Here is a 24,209-nt window from a genome sequence, read left to right as displayed (position 1 = left end):
TCTGCTACCATTATAAGTCACCTGAAGAAATAAGAATTATGATTATATTTTCTTGGTTATTTCTGAAAGTACTGAAATGTCACTTAGGCTTGTGACATCCTGACACTGTCATAACCAGCCATAAAATACCTCAAGTGAACTACATATTACAAATGCTAAGCTGTAACTCACTTGTCCCTAGATATCCTACTGTTCTTATTCAAAAAGCAAAACAGAGATTGTTAGACAAGGCTGGTGTGCATGAACATAACACATGCATATTTGTAAACAAAAGAAAAAAAGCATAATCAGAGTCCTCATAAATGTCATGTGATATTCCTTCTAATTATTTAAGTTATTTTGATTTATTTCAAAGGGAATAATACTGACATCCTCTACCACAGAGTGTGTATAGTGTGGGCATCTGAAAGGTCTGGAGGTTAAACCAGAAAGACTATGAAATGGTTCTAGATAATCACCTAAATTAAATTTTTTCTTAAGGTTTTCTGTTGCATTTAAGGAAACAAAGTGCTTCACAACAGGATAGTTAGCAGTAAATTCCTACATGTTGTCTATGGCCTCATGAAGAGGGGATAAGAGAAACACACAAATACAAGGTATACTGTAACTGATGCCATTTGGAGCTCAGAGGAAGGAGGGTTCATACTGAGTTGGAAAAGTCAAGAAAGGGTTTGTGAAGTAGGGACTATCCGAGATGGTCCCTGAAGATCTTGATAGCAAAGATGGAAATGAGGGGCTGGCTTCCAAGGCAGTGGGAGCTCTGAAAAGGGGATACACAGTGGGCAAGTGTGAGGGCATTCAAAGAAAAAAAAGTGTTATCATTTGGATGGAATCTGAAAAATAAGGGGCAGTATAGGACAGATGAAGAATTGATCTAAAATTGTACATAATGACTACATGTAAAGACTTCAGTTCAAACAAAAACACGTACATGAGTGTTCAGATCCACAATATTTACAATAGCCAAAAAGGGAAACAACCTATTGTTCATCACATGATGCATGGATAAACAAAGTATGGTATATCCATACAGTTGAATATTCTTCTGCCATAGAAAGGAATGAAGTACCAATACGTGCTACAGCATGACAAAAATGGTCCGGAACTAGGGAGTGGTGATGGTTGCACAACTTTGTGAATGTACTAAATGCCACTGAGTTGTATCCTTGAAAATGGTTAAAATTATTAATTTTAGGTTATATGAATTTTACCTCAATTTAAATAAACACTTTGGGATGTTTGTCTGTGGAAAATGAACTTGATACAGAAGTCATGGAGCAGACATTTAAAGTTTTTGAGCCAGATAATCTCAAAGTCTGAAATGTGTTTTAGGAAGGTGTATCTGGGCACCATATGTAAGATGAAAGGAACAAGGAGTTGTTAAGAGAGAAGGAAATCAGTTAGGAGATTTGGGGGAACCTGTTAGTAAGTGCAGGAGAAAGGTCCCAATTACAGTGTTGGCAACAAGAAGAAAAGGTAGGGAGGTTAGGAGTTAAACTAATTTCAGAGAGAAAATGTATAGGACCTGAAAATTGATATGTTAGGGAAAAGGTGGCAGGCATATACTGGAGAGAGGACACGAGAGGCCAAAACCAGGAATTTGAACTTGGATAACAGAAGAATTTTTACCATTAAGAGAAATAGAAAAGTGGAGGGGAAAAAACGGGTTAGCTTGGTGTGCTTGACGTGTACGGTCAAGGTTGGTGGCCATCACCTTGGGAGTTGGTCACTGGAGGAAACAACCCAATTCCACTGTCAACCGATTTATTTGCTCATGGTTTTTCTGCAGTCTGGGTAGATTGTTTTCCTTTGGTAAAACTGTGCAATTTTAAATCTTGTGTCTCTTCCACATGCTAAGAGAGCAGAGCAAGAAAAATGGTTTGCAAAGGGATAACATGACTTTTGAACAGGAGAGATTTCCTATGTAGATAATACAAGCCCCGCCTCTTTTTTTCATCGGGCACCTCAACCTCCTGTGCCTGTCTGTTGCTTCCTCTTTTCCCAGAGAATCAAAGGAAGAGAATATGAGAAAGTTAATCCATGGACATTTGCATTTGCTTCCAAAGATTAGCTTTACCAGGTAAAAAAGATGGCAAAACCCCGTACCCATGCAGTCCAGTCTGAATGGTGTTGACTTCCTTGCAGATGCCTTCTCTGCTTTCTTATTAGCAGGCAAGCATGGTCAAGATAGCTGTGACCCATGTGGAGCAGTTGGTTGGGCATCATCCTGCAAAGTGAAAGGTTGCTGGTTCAATACCTGGCCTGGTTAGGGCACATGCCTGGGTTGCAAGGTCAGTCCCCGGTCAGGGTATATAGGAGAGGCAACTGCTCCATGTTTCTCTCTCACATTGATGTTTCTCTTCCTTTCTTTCTCCCTCCCTTAGGCTCTCTCTAAAAATAAATAAAATCTTTATTTAAAAAAAAAAAAGAGTGGTCAAGATAGCAAAGAAGAAACCTGCCCTGTTTTTTATATATTCTAATACCTTTCCAGCTCTATAAGTGGAGAGCCTGACAATTAAGGCCTGCCTCTTCTACCATACCAAAATTCAACTGGCCACTTCAACTGGTAGGCTAATAGATATAGTAGATTTCTGATTTGTGACCTTCTTAAATTTTTATATACTATACCCCAATCATTCTGGAATGAGGATGAATATATCCTTCCTTCCTCTGTCCCCTTGCAAACCTCCTTTTTGTATATAAACTCAACCTCTTAATACCAATGTAAATGGACAGAGTTTATTTTCAGTAAGACCTGTTTTCTTTAGAGGAATCAGTAGTATTTCTGCCTGTGCCAAGGCAAAACACCTTTAAAATGTTATTTTCACAGCCACCAATGTAATCTTTTATTCAAACAAGGATCACTGATGGATATTGGTTAAGACAGTCAGATGAATTGTTAGTAGGGAACCAAATACTCACATAGACTCAAAGCTCCCCACAGGTTACTTATTAAATACATTGAACAAACTTAGTTTCACCAATAATGACAAACTGATATTGCATGATTCCTGATGTGATAGAGAAGTATACAGCATCAACTAGTTGTCTTGCCAAAATGTTTTAACTTTAATCATGAGAAAACGGTCAGACAAATCCAAGATAAGGGACATTCTACAGAGCAACTGACCTGGACTCTTAAAAAATGCCAATATTATGAAAGATAGAAAATGTAGGAGTGTGTGGACTGTTGTAGATGAGTAGAGATTAAAAAGTCATGACATCCCTTAGGAATGTATGGTTTTTAATTTTATCTTGGATTGGGATAAAAACAGTTCTGAAGAACATTATTGGTTGGCTTGGAATATTTGGATATGGATTTTATCTCAAATATTATAATAAATGTTATACTTCTTGGATATGTGATCATGGGTTTGGGTTATGTAGAACACCATTTTTTTCTTTGGAGATAAATGTTGAAGTGATGAGACATTGTAATGTCTACAGCCTACTCTCAAATATGCAGCAAATGATCATCCAGACTAGAAAGAAAAGATTGCAAAACACTAGCAATTGGTTAATCTAGCTGGAGGGCAAAAGGATGTTTATTATGTTCTTTCAACTAAAAAGTTTGAGGGAAAGATAGTTTCCATTGAAGGTTTAAGAAGGGAATCTTTTTTAAAAAAACAAAAAGACTGTTATTCCAAAATATAGCTGATAGCATTGGAGAAGAATAATGTGATAAGTAGAGATGATCAGTCTCTAGCAATTTCTGGACTCTGTGCTGTGGAATATTAGTTTTCTGCTTTTAGAAAAAGGTTCCCCCATATCCAGCTTTCAAGTCCAGATAACAGTAGTTGGAAATTGGAAACAGTTCATTTATGCCATCCAATCCTTCTTTGTTATCTGACTTATAAAAAAGCATTTGTTTCTTAAAGTAAAAGACCACATTGTACATCCATTACTTACCTAGAGGGAATCTATCTGGCTTTGGTCTGCAGAGATTGGTATATAAACCTTTGGAATTAATCCCTCTGTGGATCCTCTGAGGGTGCTGGCTGTTATTGCTTTTGTGCAGAATATTGTTTTACAGTACTCACTATAGCTGTCTGAGGAAGCCTCCAATGTCATGAGCACTGGAATACTATCTTGTCTATTTCACATGGGTTTCAAAGATTTATTGGGGTGAAATTGGTAAATAAAATTATATAGGTTTCAGATATGCAATTCTATACTATAATACATCATCTGTATAGTATATAGTGTGTTCACCACCCAAGTTATTTATCTCTTCTTTATCCTCTTTTAACTGTCCCCACCCCTCTTTACCTCTTAGTAATCACTATACTCTTGTCTGTGTCTGTGAGTTTTGTTGTTGTTTGCTTAATCCCTTCACCTTCTTCACTGTCCTCCCAATCCATATCATATCCCTTCTGATGGCTCTCTCTTCTCTATCTATGAGTCTAATTCTGTTTTGCTTGTTACCAAAATTCTATTTTGTTCATTACATTCCTCGTGTAAGTGAAGTCATATGGTACCTATCTTTCTCTGACTTATTTCACTTAGCATAATATCCTTCAGGCCCATCCATGCTGTTGCAAAAGATAAGATTTCCCTCTCTTTTATGACCAAACTGTATTCCATTATGTAAATGTATGACAGCTTTTTTATCTACTCATCTACTGATAAGCACTTGGGCAGATTCAAAATCATGGCTATTGTAAATACCAGTGCAGTGAATATAGGGGTGCATATATTCTTTCAAATTAGTGTATCAACGTTTCCTAAAATAAATTCCCAGAAGTAAAATCACTGGATCATGAGGCAGTTCCATTTTTAATTTTTTGAGGTAACTCCGTACTGCTTTCCACAGTGGCTGCCCCAGTGTGCATTCCCACCAGCAGTGCACAAGGGTTACCTTTCCTCCATGTCCTCATCAACACTTGTTGTTTGTTGATTTATTGACAACAGCCATTCTGACAGTTGTGAGGTGATACCTTGTTTTTATTTGCATTTCTCTGATGACTAATGATGTTGAGCATCTTTTCATATTTCTTTTGGACATCTGTATATTCTCTTTGGAGAAGTGTCTGCTCAGGTTCTTTGCTCTTTTGTTAATTAGATTGTTGGAGGAGGGTGGTTTATTTGTGTTGTTTTTTAAGTTCGTTATAAATTTTAGATATTAACCCCTTATCAGATGTATCATTGGTGAATATGTTCTCCCAGTCAGTGGGTTGTCTTTTCATTTGTTGATGCATTCCTTTGCCATGCAAAAACTATTTAGTTTGAGGTAGTCCCATTTGTTTAACTTTTTGCTTCCCTTGCCCAAGGAGACATACCAGAAAAATACTGCCACAAGATATGTCCAGGATTGTATTGCCTATATTTTCTTCCAGGGTTTTTTTATGGTTTAAGTCTAACATTTAAATCTTCAATCCCTTTTGAGTTTACTCTTGTGTATGGTGTAAGAAAGTAGTCCAGTTTCATGTTTTTTCATGTATTTTTCCAATTTTCCCAACACTATTTATTGAATAGACTATCTTTACACCATTGTATGTTCTTGCCTCCTCTGTTGAATATTAATTGACCAGAAAGGCATGGGTTTATTTCTGGACTCTGTGATGTTCCATTATCTATATGTCTGTTTTCTGCCAGTACCATGCTGTTTTTATCAGTATGGCCTTGTACTATAGTTTGATATCAGGTGACATGATTCCTCCAACTTTGTTTTTTCTTTCTCAAGATTGCTGTGGTTGTTTGGGGTCTTTTGTAGTTCCATATAAATTTTTGAAATATTTGTTCTAATTCTGTGAAATATTCCACTGATAGCTTGATACGAAATGTGCTGAATCTATAGATTGCTTTGGGTAGTATGGACATTTTAATGATGTTAAGTCTTCCTATCTATGAACACGGTATATGCTTCCACTTATTTTTATCTTCAATTTCTCTTTCCAGTGTCTTGTAATTTTCTAAGTTCAGATCTTTTACATCCATGGTTAAATTTATTCCTAGGTATTTTTTTGATGAAATTGTAAATAAAATTTTTTTACTTATTTTTTACTTTTAAATCATGTTTATTCTATTACAGTTGTCTCAATTTTTCCCCCTTTTCCTCCTCCACCCATCCTACCCCGCCCCGCTCTCCCACAGTCAATTCCCACTCTGTTGTCCGTGTCCATGGGTCATTCATATGTATTCTTTGTTTAGTCCCTTCTCTTTCCTTCCACCATTGTCCTCCTTCCCCATCGCCTCTGGTCACTTTCAGTCTGCTCCGTATTTCCATGCCTGTGGTTTATTTTTTTTAATAGAGTCCATTTATAGGTGAGATCATATAGCATTTTTCTTTCACCAACTGGCTTATTTCACTTAACATAATATTCTCCAGTTCCATCCATGTTGTCATAAAGGGTAGGAGTTCCTTCCTTCTTTCTTTTTTTTTAAATGCAGATTGATTTTATTTATTTTTTTAATGTCAAGATCTATTATAAAATATTAAAAAATTTAAATCCATTATAAAGTCTCAGCCATTAAAACAGCGTGACACCAGCACAAAAATAATCAAGTAGATCAATGAAATAAAATGAGCATTTCAGAAACAAACATGTATATCTGTCTAATAATATAATATATGATTAAATTGATATTTCAAATCAGTGGGGAAAATAAGGCTTATTCAACAAATAAAGTGCATGGACCACTGTTACTTGAAATAAAACAAATATAGAGCCCTGTTTCATGCATTATACAAAAAATATTGAGGTGAGTTAAAAATCAATATGTAAAATCTAAGGAGTTTCAGGGGAAAATACAAAATAATATTTTTCTTACCCTGAAGTGAAATGTTCAAACCCAGAAGCTATAAAGTAAAATATTGACCATATGACTATATTAAACATTTAAGGCCATACAGTAATGTACATATAAAAAAAAGTTAAAGGACAAGTAATAGAATAAGAAAGTATTTACAACACACCCAAAAAAGAGTTAATAGTTTTTTGGGAGGCGGGGCGTGGGTGGAATTCTACAAACATTTAATCAAAAAATGGATAAAGAATACCAAACAGTCATTTAAAGCTTTTTAAAAATAAAAGAAATGCAATAAATATATAAAAACAGGTTTAGTTTCAACAAATAATAAAGTAAAAATTAAAGTAATGTATCATTGTCACCGTCAGATTCTAAGTATCAGAAATATTGGTAATATCAAGTATTGGTACTGTGAAAGGAACTGGATATTCATAGACTCATTTTCTTCATTTTCTTAAAGCAGTCCCTTTAGCATATTTTGCAATGCTGGTTTGGTGGAGGTATATTCTTTTAGCCTTCTTTTGTTCTGGGGAACTCCTTATTTAGCCCTCCATTTTAATTGAGAACCTTGCTGGATAGAGTAGTCTTGGTTGCAGGCCTTTGCTTTTCATGACTTGGAATATGAGATCTCCCTTTGAATATGCTGCTTGTGAAGCTAATTGGATCCTGCTCTGATGTTGTCTGAAGCTGGCCGTTGGGTGTGTTGGTTATGGGGACTTTTATGAGGGACTCTGGTGCAGGCCAATGTTGGGTGCTGACTGTGACTGGCCTTTGTCAACCTCTTTGGAGCTACAAAGCAATCCACAGTTTGTGGCTGCGTCTGCTGGACCTGGGTGTTCATGGGATGGATCAAGCTGTCCACCAAGGCTGGTTTTTATCAGTAGCAGACCCAGAGGCATATCAGCTAATGTCCCAAGGCACCCCAAGATCTGCCTCTGCCTGCCTCTGTTTAGTGACTGCCTGTTAGGCTTAGTCACTGAAAGTGCCACTGGCAGTGCTTGAGTTGCATGAGGTAGGATCTCAGTGAGTCACCACGTTTGGGCGAGTGTTGTTTACCAGACTTATACTGGTTCAAACTCAGTGCCACTGCTGGGTCAGAGGCCACAGCACAAATGTCTCAGGGTATACCCCGTCTAGCTGCCACCTTCTGGGGGTTTGTATACCTCCGTGGTGGGGCAGGGTCTCAGGAAGTCATCAGGGTGAGGCCAGCAGTGTTTATCAGGCCCAAACAAACCAAGATTTGGTCATGTGAAGGGAAGGATCTGCACTGGCCAGGCCTGTGGGGGGAAAATGGCCCCTGTCTTAGAGGCAGACAATTTAGTCTCTTCCAGGTTCTGCCAGGAGCCTGATCTCAGCAGGATGGGCCACCAGGAGTTGGAAGGATGGGGCTAGTGGATCTCCTATGAGGGGGAGGTGCTGGTCAGACTTAGGGGAATGTGGAGAAATGGCTCCCAGCCCAAAGCCACACAACTTAGTCACTGACACCCTCTGAGTCTGCCCAGACTTCTACACCCTTGGCCCGGGCAGCTGACTCCCCAGAAGGGCATAAGACCCACTGCGTGCCGTGACAGCGAGTCCAGAGGGTGGGGTTACTTCTCTGCCCAAGTCTGATGCCAAATGGAGGAGAGTGCTCTGCCCAAGAAGGATGGTGTCTGCAGTGTGGGAGAGAGACTCAGCACAGGGAGCCTGGAAGCTGTCCCTTTGGCGCCCTCCCAGAGCCATGAACACCAGTCTCTCCTCACTCAACTCTCTTCCCTTCCACCCTCCTGCTAGAGCCCAGGGTCAGTGGCCGTAAACAAGATTTTATGCATTGGCTTTTTAAGGGGACGCCTATGTCTCTGGAAGACTCCTATCTCTCCCTGGCAGACAAAATCCTTGCTGATTTTCACAACCAGATGTTATGTGGGCACCTCTCCCCAGCTCTGGTTCTCTGGGCTGGGGAGCCCAGCTTGGGCTTGAGACCCCACGCTTCGCAAGGAGAGCCTTTGCAGCTGAGATATCCCTCCAGAATCTCAGCTACCACCTGTGGGAACGGGGACAGCCCTTTTTATTATGTGGATTCTTTTGTAAATCCTTGCTCATAAGGCTTCTCTTCAGGTAGCCTTCAGTTTGTTACTCAGGTTGATTGCTCTGTATATTAGTTGTACTTCCAGTTTGGTCCTGGGAGGAGGTAAGTGTAGTTTCCACCTACTCTGCCACCATCTTGGGTCCTCCCTATTTCACATTTTTAAGATAAAACAAAGTTCAAACCATACATTTTCTGTGAAATGCTAAAGACTAGAAAAAATTACTCTTTTCTTATGACCTGGATTGACAAGAAGCACAGCTACAGGAGGCAAAAAGATCAGTAAATCCCTTTTAAAGATCCGAGTGATGAAGCCCTTAGGGAATTGCTTTGTATGGTAGAATTTACAGTGGCTTCTGGAAATGAACAGTGTGGTAGGAAGAGGTTCAGGACTGCTGGCTGTTGAAATACGGTTTGCATTTATTTTATATCAGCCTATTTTGGGCCCCAGTGAGAAAGTTATTTTAATAAAATCTTGTTCTGCTAGAAATACACATGATAAATGGCAGGTGTCAGAAAAAGGGGGAAGTTACAGCACTCCGTTTTCCTTGATACGTAAGGAGTTTATAATGTTCTCTTTTAACCTTTGAAGTAAACACTGATGCATACAGAAGTACAAGTCAAAAAGGACATTAGACATAAGCTCGACCAGTGGTCCTCAAATTAATCAGAATCTCAGGGCAAGAGTACAGAGGATCTGCATTTTTAACAAGCTGCCCAAGTGATTCTGATTCAGCCATCCCAGTGTTTGGGAACATTCAGCCTGCTCTGGTCCAGTAATCTTATTTTACAGATGAGAAAATAGAGGCCCACATAAAATTTTTTAAACTATTCAAGGTATTGGGGGAGCCTAAAAGAGATTGAGGGAGGAAGGCTCTTGCTTTCCTTCTGGCTGCAGCCATCAGGTAAGCCAAGATGGGCGCTTACAAGTACACCCAGGCACTGTGGAGGAAGAAGCAGTCCGATGTGATGCGCTTCCCTTTTCGGGGTGCACTGCTGACAGTACCTCCAGCTCTCTGTTCCACAGGGCCCCTCACCCCACCAGGCCCGATAAAACACGCAGGCTGGGATACAAGGCCAAGCAAGGCTCTATCATATGTCAGATTCGTGTGCACTGTGGTGGTCACAAACGTCCTGTTCCTAAGGGTGCACCCTATGGTGAGCCTGTCCATCATGGTGTTAACCAGCTAAATTTTGCCCGAAGCCTTCAGTCTTGCTGAGTGAGTTGGGCACAATTGTGGGGCTCTAAGAGTCCTGAATTTTTACTGGGTTGGTGAAGATTCCACGTACAAATTCTTTGAGTTTATCCTCATTGATCCATTCCATAAGGCTCTCAGAAGGAATCCTGACACCCAATGGACCACCACACTGGCCCACCAGCACAGGGAGATGCAAGGGCTGACATCTGCAGGCCGCAAGCACCATGGCCTTAGAGGCACACGTTCCACCACATTATTGGTAGTTTTCACCATGCGGCTTGGAGAGGGTGTAATACTCTCCAGCTCCACCGTTACCGCTAATATAAGTAGTATTTGTAAAATTCTTACCTAATAAAAAATTCAGGATGGTTGAAATAAATAAATAATTCAAGGTATTAACCTATTATGGACTAGAAACCATGTTTTCTGTCTCCCAGCATATTCATCCTCTCAGGAAGTCACAGTTAAGATCTTAGGCCATTTGATTTCCTGCGTAGACAAGACCTACTTAGCACCAGAGGCTTTGAGGTGCATCTTGAAATCTTTTCAGGTCTCCTGACTACCATTCTGGGCTCTCTTCGCTTTAACCTGCTCCTTCAAGGTTGAGGAACTTACACTAAACCACTGCCTCTACGAGAAGGCTACTAGATCATTCTCAGTTCTACCCTTTTGTTGTTTGATTTACATGAATTCTTTGACTTTATTGTCTGTAGATTCCCTTTGTTAGTCTACTTGTAAATAGAAGCTGGGTAATGAAGTGAAAATATGGTATTGTTTGATACAGGTAAAAATGATCTGTAAGGCACAATCTAATATCTCCACAGTTGCTACGTACTGGCTCTGAACCTAACACCCAGGTTTCCTAGAACTAGGAGTGAATAAAGTGAACTTTACTTTGTATGTTTCCTGAATAGACAGTACTTGATAACCATCACATAGAAGGAAAAAGCATCCGTCCATTTATTCATTCATTCACCAAATGTTATTGAACTACTATATATTAACACTGGTCTAGACATGGAATACAGTAGTGAACAGGAGGGGTTTTCCCTACTGTCATGGAGCCTTCATTCTAAAGGGAGATTGTATGTGAAGTTCATCTTAAACAAGACTGTGCAAACAGCTAGAGTATAAGCTCGAGGAGGACAGAGATTATTATCTGTTCTTTTCATGGCTGGGTCTCTGGTGCCTAGGCCAAATAGCTGCCCAATGGGTAATTATTTAATGAATGGACATCCACCAGGTGAAACAGAAACTATGTTCCCTCCCAAATTAACTGTTTTACAGAAAGAAATTGAAGAGGTAAGGTTAATGAGAAATGCTATGATGTAGGGGATTAAATCATCATTTGCATCTATTTCTAATTTGCTATATTTTTATTCTAAAAGCTTTTTGTGAAAATTTTTATATGAGAATGTGTACTTCAGGTATGTGTATTACATATGTAGATATTAACCCACATAACAGCTGGAAATATATGAGGTCTGTCTGGAAAAATTCAAGCCATTATTAATATGAGAACAGTTTGCATGACATCAGTGTAACTTGACAGCCAAGGAGAGTGAACTGGAATGCGCGTGAGGGACCAATGATGATTTCACTGTACTAGCCAGCAGGGGCAGTAGATGCTATTGAGAGAGCATGTGTACTGTGTGACTGTCACATTCAAAATGACTGAGCAAGTAGAGCAATGAATCTGCATCAAATTTTGCATTAAGCTTCAGCATTCCTCAGTGGAAACTATTGGGATGATTCCGAAGGCTGCAGCCATGGGCAACTGGTGATTGGCAGCTTCATCACAACAACACACCTGCTCATGCATCGCACCTCCTGCAGAGTTTTTTGGAAAAACATCAAGTTACTCAGGTGACTCAGTCCCCCTACAGCCCAGATTTGGTGCCCTGTGACTTCTGGCTTTTCCCAAAACTAAAACCATCTTTGAAAAGGAAGAGATTTCAGACTGTCACGATTCAGGAAAATACGAAAGGACAGCTTATGGCCACTGGGAAAACTGTGAGATCCCAAGTTGCCTACTTTGAAGGTGACTGAGACATCATTGTCCATATGTACAGAGTTTCTTGTATCTTATTCAATAAATATCCTTTTTTCGTATTACATGACTGTATACTTTCTGGACAGAGCTCGTTTATATACTATTCAGTATACCTATTGCACAAGGACTTAAATATTGATAGTATTTGTTTTATAAAATAAATGGTACTTTAATGTACAAGCTAAAGCAACCAAGGATGGCATGGTTTCACAGATTAGAATGTTTCTTGTGAAAACATGGAAGGATATTCAGTTGAGCTGCCTATCTGTAGTTACAGTCAGTTCAGGTTGGGATGGCTGTGGTAATTGTGCTGTCAGTTTATGTAGCCTTCTAATTTCTCAGCTTTCAAAACATTTAAGGGCTGATACTGAACACATATGAATTACATACATGGTGTTCCTCTGTCATCCTCCCTAACAAAGTATATCTCTACTGGGTGAAAGGGTGGTAGCCAATCTAGGAATACAAAATAAAGTGAGTTTGAAAATAAGTTGTGATTGCTTAAGCACAAGTACTTCAAAATAATAGAATTCTCTAAGATCAATTTATAAGCAAAATATGTGATGGAAAAAGTGGTTTTATAAAAGTTTGTACTAGGACTATTTATAAACAGCATTCTGTTCACTCTTAACCTGAAGAAACTGCTCTTGATTTTCTTGTTTATGAGACAAACTAGGAAATGGTCCAATGCCTCCAGGAGGAAAAATCTGCCCTAAATCATTGTAAATTATATAGTTTTTCCACACTTTGCCTTGCAATCTCAAGATACAAAAGCTCCTCAACTTCTTAACTTTCAACAAGTACAATCTCCAACACTTTTAACATGTCTTTTGTGTTAAACACTGAAAGATGAGGATGTTGGAAGACCTAGAAAGAAGAGCTGGTAGAACAGAAACAAAATTAAAGGTAGTGAAGAGATGACAAATGTTTTTAGGTAGGAGTTGTTTGAGAGCAGAAGCAATTTTGCACCATTTATAAAGTGCTGTGCCTGCCCTCACCGGTGCTGCTCAGGCTGGTTGAGCGTCGTCCCACAAAGCAAAAGGTTGCCAGTATGAACCCCGGTCAGGGCACATGCCTGCGTTGCAGGCTGGGTCCGGGTCTGGGCGTGTGTGAGCCCATGTTTCTCTCCCTCTCTTTATCCCTCCCTTCCTCTCTTTCTCTAAAAATAAGTAAATAAATTTTTTTTAAAGTACTGTGTCTGAGAAATCCACAATAATCAGCAAGAGACAGGAAAAAGATTCACAATTGAAAAGGTGGAAAACTTGTGACCACAGGATCAGCCTCAATGTCAGGTACCTCTTAACCTGAAATGAATTCAAGACACAGCTGGGAGTTTGAGAACTTAAAGAGTAAGCATATTGTGAGATGCTGCTGCTGAAATTTTGGTCACAAGCCATGGATTATTTATAGGATCGAGGCCAGTTCACATTTGCACAATATCTAAGTGGGTAGCTAATGAGTGCACTATACAGATGTGCTTAAGGCTCCCTGCCACTCCTGCAGAAGCTACAGTGGGGCAGAGGGATTGTCAGTATAGACCAAACTACTTTATTCTGGGGAAAGACGTTCATAGACAAACAGACAAGCAAGTAAATATAAAATATGTGAGCAGAGGGAAGAATAATCTTAGTTTTAAAATTTCTGCGAGAACTGACTCATATTCCTGTGGTATAATACATGTCAGGACTAAGTTCAAACTCTTGGTAATTCACTGAGAATCTTAGGCCCCCCTGAAAAATCTTCAAAGAGCAGATTGAAAACCCCAAATTCTTTTTACAGTACATTCGTTGCAGAGGCCTTTAGTTTCACTGAAAATGTTCAAGTCACAGTTTTAAAGTGGTTCATAATGGTGTTGACATTTAATACATGACCAGTGTCGTCTTATAACATTTATGAATATAAAAACAAAATTCAGGCATATTTGGATACATTTTTGAAAGATCGTAAGGAAGTCATGAGAGTCAAGACCAAGGTTATGAACCTCGCCTTTTCTCTTACAGAAGTAATCTGCCCATGTTTATTATCTGCATAGTGTCATTATGGACTCAGGAAGAAACTGTCTCAAGACTTAAACTACATAAGTTGAAGGGCTCTTGTTTTGTGCAGAGGTGGCAGGAGAAGTTCTTTTTAAGTCTGCAAAAAAATGACCTGACCCTACCAGCGAAGATAACTCATCAGTTGTCTCTATCATACTAAAAGCAGATATATAACACTTTTGGGTATATGTGTTGATTTTAAATTGTTTTTTAATAATTAAAAATATTTTAAAAATAAAATCTGACCTCATACAGGGTGTCTCCTTCACCTTCACCTTTTCTTTCTCTGCTAATCCCTGGTGGGTGTGGGGAGTAGACTTGGGGGCCTTTTGGACATAATACAACATAATAAAAATTATGCCAAGGGAAGTCACAGAATTGACCCCACAGATGACTAATTGTACAGGAGGAACATATCTTTACAGTAGCACCATCTGATAGTCACCACTTTAACCCAGGGGTCACATTTATCGGATTATTAAGAGTGGGACGGCCCCACATTTTGTGCCTCCTGAATTGATGCAGTATGAAGTACATTATCTTCCATATGAAGCGTTCTTGCCAAAAATGTTTAACCTATACCTAAGCAAGCTTATTCAGACACAGCTTTCAGTTTGCAAGCAAAGTAGGGACAAGTTAAATGACACAATGAAGAAGTAATATGACAAATCCCAAGAGACATTTTATAAGACAGCTGCCCTGGCCTCCAAAAAGTCAATTTTTATGAAATAAGTTAATCATTTCTATTTTTATTTCATGAAAAATAGGGAAGGCTAGTCTAGTCTACATTTAACTGAGACATAAAAACCAAATGCAGTGTGTGAACCCTGATTCTGGTTTTGGGGAAAAGAAACACTGTAATAGATATTCTAAGGACAATGGAGAAATTTGCATATGGGTTTTATGTTAGATGATATGGCATTATTGTTAGGTTTTTTAATTTGACAAGGGTCATGTGGTTATGTATGAGATATTCTATGCCAGCGATTTTCAAGCTTTCTCACCTCATGGCACACATAACTACTAAAATTCTGTGGCACACCAAAAAAACATGTATTTTGCTATCTGACAGAAAATAGCTATAGTTTTGATTCATTCACACTGGACAGCTGTTGTTATATTGGCTATTGTTATTTTGATAGTTTGACAATCAAAGGGACAAGAGGTCAGTGCCCCTAACTTGTCAAGTGTTGCAAGTATTGTCAAGTATGTTTTAAAAATTCTTGTGGCACACTTGTTGCAAATCGCTGTTCAGGACTTACAGGATGACTGCTAAACTGTGGAGGCATGAAGTCATGTGTCTGCTACTGTGTGTGCCTGTTGTGCTGTTCTTTCAGCTTTTCAATATGTTTGAATGTTTCATGTGTACCCTATATGTTGACATATATACATATATACTATATATCACTGTAGTTCATTATAGAAATATATAGGGATATAAAAGAAGAGGGAGTTGACTTTTATTCTTTGAGAAGAAAAATTATTGGAAGGACTAAGTAATTTTTAAAGAACTAATGAATTTTTTCCTTTTCTATTTTAGGCTCAAGAGAAAGGAAGGTTAAACTATGCTAAGGTAGGTAGATTTTATTTATACTACAGTTTTCTACATTTCAATCTGGTATTTGGTTTTTGTTTATATTTGAAAAGTCAAAAGAATAATCACATTCAAAGCTGAGGGACATTTCCTGTTAAGTAGCAGGCATTAGCAGGTAAAACAAGATTCATTCAACAATAAGTTTATTTATTGAGCGCCTGCTTCATTCCAGACACCATGTTTTGTGCTGGGAACACAACAGTGAACCGGATCCAGTCTTTCAGGACATTTAAAATCTCTGTGGGAGAGACAGATAGCTACGAAAAACTAATTGGATACATAATATAATGCCAGGTGGGGTAAGTGCTATAAGGAAAAATAATAAACAGGGCAAGATCACAAAAAAGCATTGCTGGAAAGAGCCTTTGGCCAGTGGGTGGAAGAGAGCTTTTAGTACCATCAGGTCATACCTGGGAAGCGCCATACAGGGCAGACTCCGGCTCCTAAAGGCAGTATTTCTCACATCACCTGTGGAGCATTTGAAAACACACATGCCTAGGTTCCCACCACATCACACCATCTTTCACCAAGGTCAAAATCCCCTGGTGAGAAGAGCAGGGTAGGGGCAGGAGGGAATGGTTTGAAAAAAGGTGCCATCGATAATTTGACACACGACCTTGGTGAAACACTGCTTGGGGAGCTCAGGTTTCAGTTAACCAGTGAAGCCTAAGAACACATTTGGGTCACATTCTGTTTTCCCCTCAGGGACAAATGGAACATTTTGGCAAGTGTGTGGGATGCATATAGCTGCTTGGCTAAAGGAACATGTTAAGCATCTGGCTGTTGCAACAGCAGGAATAGCCAGAGTGTGAGCACACCTGCACTCCAAAGACAGGAAGAAATTCGACCTGTAAGGGTTCTGCTTGCAGGAGATGCTGAAACCCACAGGGCTCTCTCAGGGTCGACCCGGAGCCCCGTGCTCTCCTGGAAGCCCCAAGGTGCACACCATGGCTCCATGCCTTTAACTCCTTCCCTTGTGTGAAACGCGGTCCCTTATCTCTGTTTCACGAACTTCTGCCTCCTTCAAGAAAAATTAGATAATCAGAGCACCTCTAAACGGAGGGCTTCCATATGTATCACTTCATCTTAGATGTCTACTTGAGTCTTATCATATACCCAAATGTGGGTTGTGGTCATATCCTCTGGGGTCTCCCACAAGCAAAGGAGCTCAGTGCATCTTAAAGAGAACTCAGCATCTTCCCCGACATCTCTGGTCTTTTTTGTTTTATAATAGACTTTATTTCGTAGAGCAGCTTTAGGTTCATAGCAAAATTAAGTGAGAGGCATAGGGAGTTCCCACTCGACCCCACGCATGCACAGCCTCCCCCACTGTCAATATTCTGCACCGGAGTGGTGCATCTGTCACAATCAGTGAATGCACATTGACACGTCATTATCACCCAAAATCCATAACGTACATTAGGGGCCACTCTTAGTGTTCTACCTCTGGTCCTTGTTACTTGTTCTCTCTCCTGTCATCCCACCAGTCAACCATGTGAAAAACTTAGAAGTCACCCTTGAGTGCTCCTACGCCCTCATCCCTCTGTTCCGTGACCAAGTCATGCCAATTTTATATCCTAAATTTTCTTGAATCCAACCCCTCCTCTTAATCTTTCTTCCATTGCTCAATGTAAGTGTTTTCATCTGAACCACTGGAAAACCAACTGACTGGTCTCCATGCCTCTCCTTTGTCCCCATAAATCCATTACCACTCAGAATGTCTAAACCGCAGATCTGACAGTTTCACACTAGCTTCAAACCTTTCATTAGCTCCATGTTGTCAATATAAAACAATTTCAAAGCTTGCTAGAGTGGCATATAAAGCACTCTGTGATCTCACCCCCTAGAGGGACTCTCCAGCCTCTTCCCCTTCTATCCTGGGCTCCAGCGACACCAAATTACATAAAACATACTGTTTCTGCTCTTCCTGCCTTCACTCATATTTGTCCCGTCTGCTTGGAATGTTCTTTTCCTTTGTCTGGGTCCCCCAGCTCCTCCCGTAAGGTTTAATTTAGGACCATGTCCTATAGGAAATCTGTCCTGGTTCCCCAGGTGAATTAGGTGCTTTCCTTCATTCTTCAATACATTGTGGATCTCTCAGTCACTGCACTGGCTCTCTGTTATAATGATCCATTATGAGACAGGTTATAGACTGTGAGCTCTTTGAGTGTAGGGACAGTGTCTTATTTGTCTTTGTACACTTGGTATCTAACACAGTGCTTGGCACTTGGTAAATGGTGTGTGAGTGTCAATGAGGCCATGACTGACGAAATAGAAGACACATGAAGTTAGTTGCAGGAGACTCTAGTGTAGAGTTTTTAATCTCAGTCAGAGAAGGAAGGAAAGCTTATGACACATGTTGCAGGTATCAACCAGATTGAGAAGATTGTTGAAGAAGGTTGTAATAAACTAGTTTGGAGATAAAGGCTGGGATTTTACTGTGATAGTAAAAGAAAGCTAATATATGAACAAAAAGATGAAGGAAAAGACATCACAATTTGGCAATTGAGTGACTGTTGATCATTAATGCTTCTTTTTGACTCAGAGAACTCCTTTAGGGTTTCCTATTGCAGAAGCACATAACAATTTTGAAGAGTTTGAAGAAAAGAAAGAGGGTGTACAGATCAAACACCCCTAGACCAAGCTCTGCCTCCAACTCACTGCAGAATCTAGTATCAATCGTTTGACCTATTTGGTCTTCCCTCAGTTTTTTGTTTGTTTGTTTGTTTTTAGTTTAAAATGAGCAATTTAGAATAATGCTGCTTTACTTTTTAGGCCGATTCCAAATTTGAGAGGAAACATTCTTTGGGGGGCTGTGGGCATTCTTATCTTGTGTGTACTGCTGAGGTCCAGCTTCATTCCTTTGCCCACTTCGTCCACCCAGCCGCTGTGTATTTGGTACTTACCATGGGGAGGCACTGTGCTGGCGCTGACTCCCACCACGAACAGGGCTGACCCTGGCCTAACCATCGCACGCTTCCTGGGCACGGACCTCCCTATCTCAAGTAGCCACTCCCCATTTGCTCTATTTTTTTCCTTCTTAACATTTATCATTTTTATTTAGTTGCTTGTTTCTTTCTTTCATCTCCTACTAGACAGTGAGAGCCCTGAAGGCAAGGCACTGGGTGGCTTTTTGTTCATGGTTGTATCCCCTGTACCTAGTACAGGCTCACACACAGGGGTGCTTGATAAATGCGTGTGGATGAACATTGCATTAGTGTTATGCTAGGAAAGGTGCAGGAGACTGAGGGAGGTCTGGAATCAAGAATTGTGGACTCAAATTAGCCTTTTTAAGAGTATTTTGACTATACAACACAGTCCACTCCAATGTGCAGTAGTCCTAAGTTTACTTTCCCAAGTGCCCACTGGCAATTATTCTTCTGCTGGTAAACAGAAACCCACCACCCTGAGATATGTGGTAATAGTCTGATGGTTAAGGGCATAACTTTGTCTAGATGATCAGTCCAGGCCTATCATCCTTACACAGACCTAAACCCAGGTAACATGGAGAAGAAAGATTATATCCATCTCTACCAAGTATGGAGGAGATGTCGGCAGGATGCAACTTGCGATGTTCTCTTATGCAGTGGACCCTTAGCCCTTAGTAACACATACCATGACCTGCGGTCTGCTCATTTCTTGTTCTGTGTGGTCACAGTGTTCATGCTGACTAACGCAGCCATCATGCTTCCCTGGTGGGTTTATCTGTAAAACTATATTTGAAATTCAGTGGCCATTTCTGGAGACAGTCATGAAATTTATTTATTGCTGGAAATTTCTTTATTGCCAAGTTGTATTTATTCAAAAGCCAAATTTTATCTGAAAAATTAGATTTCAAGAACCATAGAAAATTATTTTGGCTGTTTGCTCTGTGGCTGTCTCTGACATCTCTGATTTTGTCAATCTCAGAATAGCGCAGCAGCAGGGGAGAGGGCAGAAGAGGAGATCATTTCACACTCAGTCTCAGCTGGATCTTGAGGATGTCTGTCACATTGAGCAAAACAGTGGTCTGTACTCAGACACTCAGATAAGAAATTGAATTACTTTTTAATTGAGTTCCTGTTGCAGTAGAGCCTGGATATGAATGCTTTGCACGCTGCAGTACCTTTCATCTTAAGATATCAAAGCACCCGACAACTATTAATTCATTAAGTCCCTTCTGCCTCTGTAAAGTGGTTAACAAAGCACAGGAGTGCTCTGCGCACTCCTGAAACTCATCTCCCTGGGCGCTGGGCAGGAAGAAAGCTGTTTCACTGTACGGCGAGTCTACCCAGTAGCTTCTAAAATGGAAAACAGGAACATCTTACATACCTAGTTAAAACTGCAGCCGAAGCTTTATTAAACAGAATGTAATTACCAGAAGTGAATTGTGACCAAAAAGCTGGTGCTAACAGTTTTGTTCATATGCACAATGCTGTGAGGGTCTGAACTACAGTGATCGGTCTACGGTCCCGGGTGTGCATCTCTCAGACTATTCCCTGTTCCCTAGGCTTCCGCCCCCAAGGTTAAGCACAACTGATTCAGTTCAGTGCTAGAGAGAAGAATGCCACCTATTGAAGCTTAGGAATTTGTGGCCATGTGCTGGGGCTGGTGGAGAAGCTTCTCGGACCACATTCACACTTGGTTTGCTATGGTAACTAATGTATGTCTGAAAGAAAACGAATTTGTTGACTGCTCTTGCTTAGAAAAACATCGAGAAGCGTCTGTGTATTTTCCCCAGCTGGAGCGGAGCGTATGCCTGTAGTTGAGCCTACTGCTACATGAAATAAGCATGCTGCTTAGAGACTGAGGCAGATGGTATTTTTACCACTTCAGGCAAAACATGGCACCTATGGTTCGGCTTTCTACAATCTTAATTTTTTAACACATTCAAAATGGCTTGCTTAAATATCTCCATCAGAGGTTCAGGCAGTTTTTCCCAATTTCTTTTTAATAATTGCTTCAGATATACAGATGCATATAAATATCACATGGTCAGAACCAAACCCTGTTGGTACTGTGAGTCGGCCTCTTGCTGTTCTTCCACAAGTGCCTATGACTGAGCCTTCAGTGTTCTTTGACATTCATGCTGATTTTGACATAAAGGCTCTAAATTTACAGAAGCTTTCTTTATATTCATCTCAGTCTTCACCGTATAGTTCATTTGACATCCAGTTCTCAGTCAAATGTAAGAGATTTTTTTTTTTTTTAAAGAATCGGTTTTTGACCTGCCCTCTCTGTTGGAATTTGTTCAGGGTCACAGAGCAGCACGTCCTTATGGCTTGGCCTCCCGAGCCTCTCAGGCACAGAGGCTAGGGAGGCTGCTCCTTTCTCCCCTCCACGCCCTCAGGAAGGCTTTGCACATTTTGTTTTGTTATAAAATGCATTTGCATAGGGTACACATTAAAATTCTTTTCCAACCATCTAACAGTACTGTCCACAGACATTTGCATTTGTATGATCACATATCATCACTTCCTGTTAAGAAGAAAGAAGAGTCTTTCCTCTCCTGTCACGCTTCTCCTTTCCAAGGGTTGCCCTTTTCGCCGGCTTTTCTCTTTCACTATAGATTGTGTCAAACATTTTGCTGCATATTGAGTCCAAAATTCTTTTTTTGAACCTTGAATATAGACAATTTTCTGTAAATATTATTGTCCCTTCTTTACTGACAAAGCCAGGGTTTTTTTGTTTTGTTTTGTTTTGGGGTTTGGATTTTTTGGTTGTTTTTTTTTTTTGGCAGACAATGTTTGCCTGCTCATTCTATCCCAAACCCTAGCTAACTGGCTCTGAAAATTTTTCACTCTGGCACATGTAGAGACCAGATGTTGCTGTGTTTTCTCTTCTCTGTACCCCTTCCTTAGGCAGATGCTGCTTCTCCTACCCTGGGACTTTACATAAGTTCCTTCGATAAAATATCCCATGCAGCATCACTGTACACATGATATTTCTCATTTCCTCTCACCACTTGAAGTTGTCTTAACATTTAGGATTTCTGTTTTAGTAACAGTTATGGAGACTACATAGAAGCATTGACATTCCCTTCCCCCATCTTTTGCATAAAGGACTTGCAGTCCAATTAGATGAGATGTTTATAATGTAGGGTGGGGCAAAAGTAGTTTACCGTTGTGAGTACGGGAAAGAGAGCTTATTCTTGTATTATTGATTAAGCATTGCATTATTTTCCTTACAAACAACTGTAAACCTACTTTTGCCCCACGCTGTATGATTTAAAGTAAAATATTCATATTCAGATATCATTATGATATATATACAACTACCTAAAATGTTCTAGGCTTATAAAGACTGGAAGACATCACATAAAAATATAATTAAGAGCTTTAAGGTGACAACGTCTGAGCCTGTTAATAAGAAATACACTGTATTTGCTAAAGAGTTCTGTTTTCAGACCTGGCTGGTGTAGCTCAGTGGTTGGAGTGGCAGCCTGTGAACCAAAAGGTCAAACTGGCTTGATTCCCAGTCAGGGCACATGCCTGAGTTGGGGCTGGTCCCCAGTTGGGGGCACGTGAATGGCCACCACTTGATGTTTCTCTCGTGCGCATTGCTGCTTTATTTCTCTCCCTCTTCCTCCCTTCCTTCCCCTCTCTTTAAAAAATAACTAAAATCTTAAAACAAAAAAGATTTCTGTTTTTAAAGTTGTACTCTCATTTGAACTGGAATTTTTGCAGATTGTGACATGAACACCTGGGAATTGAAAAATGTGTTTTTAGTGATAGAATCAGAATTTCGTTCTAGTCTCCTAAAGAATTGCTTGCTTCTATGGCAATAGGCAGAAATGCACAATTGGAAAACACAAATTTTTTTACACTGTGAAGTTTTGTGCTAGGCCTCAAGGAGCAGTTGAGGTACAGGAGGACAGCAGAGGAAGATGGCAACCTAGCGCACTGGGCACTTGCCCGTGTTGACCTGGTGACCCCACAGCAGCACAGCGATCGGCCCTGGAAGAACCTGCCAGAGGTGCCGTCCAAAAGCCTGAAATCCCCTACTCCTTGTTTCCTTGAAAAATAATGACAAGTTATTTTTCTTTTGGCAATCACATTTCAGACAAGTGTTTCTCCTTACAGCAATAATGAATGGAGTTTGCTTAATCTGTTTTTCAAAACAATTAATTTACTAAAATCGTTTTTTGCAACTACTGCTCTGATTCCAAATCTCCTTCAGTATATAATTATTAATGTTGGAAAAATAATCATTGATCAGTTTCTGTCCATAATAAAGCGTAGAAGCTTTTGTCTATATCATGAATAAAATAATATTCTAAGCTTTAAAAAAGATTTCATCACACTTGGAGTCATTAATGTCTTTAACTGGAGTGTGCCTTACTATAAGCCTTCAAGTCATTTTGCAAAACAGTTGCCCTCTGGACATTTATTCATTCCCCATCACCGAGCCAGTTTTGCTCCTCCTGAAGGCTGCTAGTGTATTATTTTGCATCGGTCCTTAGTGACTATCATCTTGCCTTGATGATCTAGTCTTCTAATTTCCTAATGTTATTTCAAAATTAGATTCTTGTTCTCTGAGGTGTTAGCAATCCCACACACCTCAATGACATCGACAGACTTAACAATCTTAATCTCTATCCCCTTGTGCATCATGAATAAAATTATTAAATGATATCAATAATAAGCCTCTATATGACATCATAAAGTATGCCACCCTCTCAGGTGTTAGCCCAATGCTATTGGTACTATTTTAATTCAATCCTCTAATCAGTTGTTTTTTTTTTATTTTTCTTAAGATTATATATTCCCACTCTTGATGTTTGCTTTCTAATTTTATATATAAAATGTGAAATTACTTAGTTCATAACAATAACATTTAGTGGGGCAATCTCTCCCATTCTTAAATTAACCATTTTGAGTTCCTGGCCCCTAAAATATTACCCGTCACCAATTTACATAACAACTAACATCAGGAGTCTAAGGCAGACCTAGATTGTCGATAACCAGTTCTTGGTTGTAAGCCTAGGATTCTGTCTGGTTTTGCTCACCATTGTATATACCCTGAGGGCCTAACACAGTGCCTGGCACATCTTAGGTACCCAGTAAATATTTTTAATTACTAATGAATGAATGAATGACCCAAGGTACGCCAAATGTTTGTGCCTATATTTTGTACTTTTAATTTATAAGGCATATTTGACAACACCTTTGCTCCTGTTATTTCCCCCCAAGTATATTTTTTAATAAATTGTTACATCCTCAGTGCCTTGCACTCCCCGGATTGAAATAAAGATTCAGTTGGAGTAACCTTTTGAATCTTAGTGTAGAAAGCTAACTAAAAATGCCCTCCAGGCTGGTTCTGTGGGTGAATGCGCTGCGCTGTGGGATAGCTGCATTCAATTATTGCTCCCAGTCTGTGGTATCAGGAGCCACCTGTGCACAGGGAGAGCCTATTGCCTTTATGTGAAGGATAGAGCCTTCTGTCCCCATAGAGGAGCCTGTTTAGTCCTCTGAAACAGTTCTCAGTAGAGCTGGAAGGAATGTTGTGTTTCCTTGTTGTTAAAAAAAGAGAA

At 39.8% G+C, this 24,209-nt stretch overlaps 1 protein-coding gene and 1 pseudogene across 2 annotated transcripts in view; both read left to right on the top strand.

Annotated features, from left to right (window-relative positions):
- Positions 1-24,209, top strand: part of PDSS2 (decaprenyl diphosphate synthase subunit 2) — a 249,313-nt gene that overhangs the window by 203,201 nt on the left and 21,903 nt on the right. For both annotated transcript variants that reach the window (XM_054569790.1, XM_054569788.1), the window contains exon 7: positions 15,644-15,676. In XM_054569790.1, the coding sequence (XP_054425765.1) occupies positions 15,644-15,676 (33 nt within the window). The remainder of the gene's footprint in view (positions 1-15,643; positions 15,677-24,209) is intronic.
- On the top strand, positions 9,731-10,335 carry LOC129067677 (60S ribosomal protein L15-like; annotated as a pseudogene).

This window comes from Pteronotus mesoamericanus, unplaced genomic scaffold (genome assembly GCF_021234165.1).
Source record: "Pteronotus mesoamericanus isolate MK-2021 breed Mesoamerican mustached bat unplaced genomic scaffold, CSHL_Meso_final contig_20, whole genome shotgun sequence".
NCBI lineage: Eukaryota > Metazoa > Chordata > Mammalia > Chiroptera > Mormoopidae > Pteronotus > Pteronotus mesoamericanus.
This window is presented reverse-complemented; position numbering and strand designations above follow the sequence as displayed.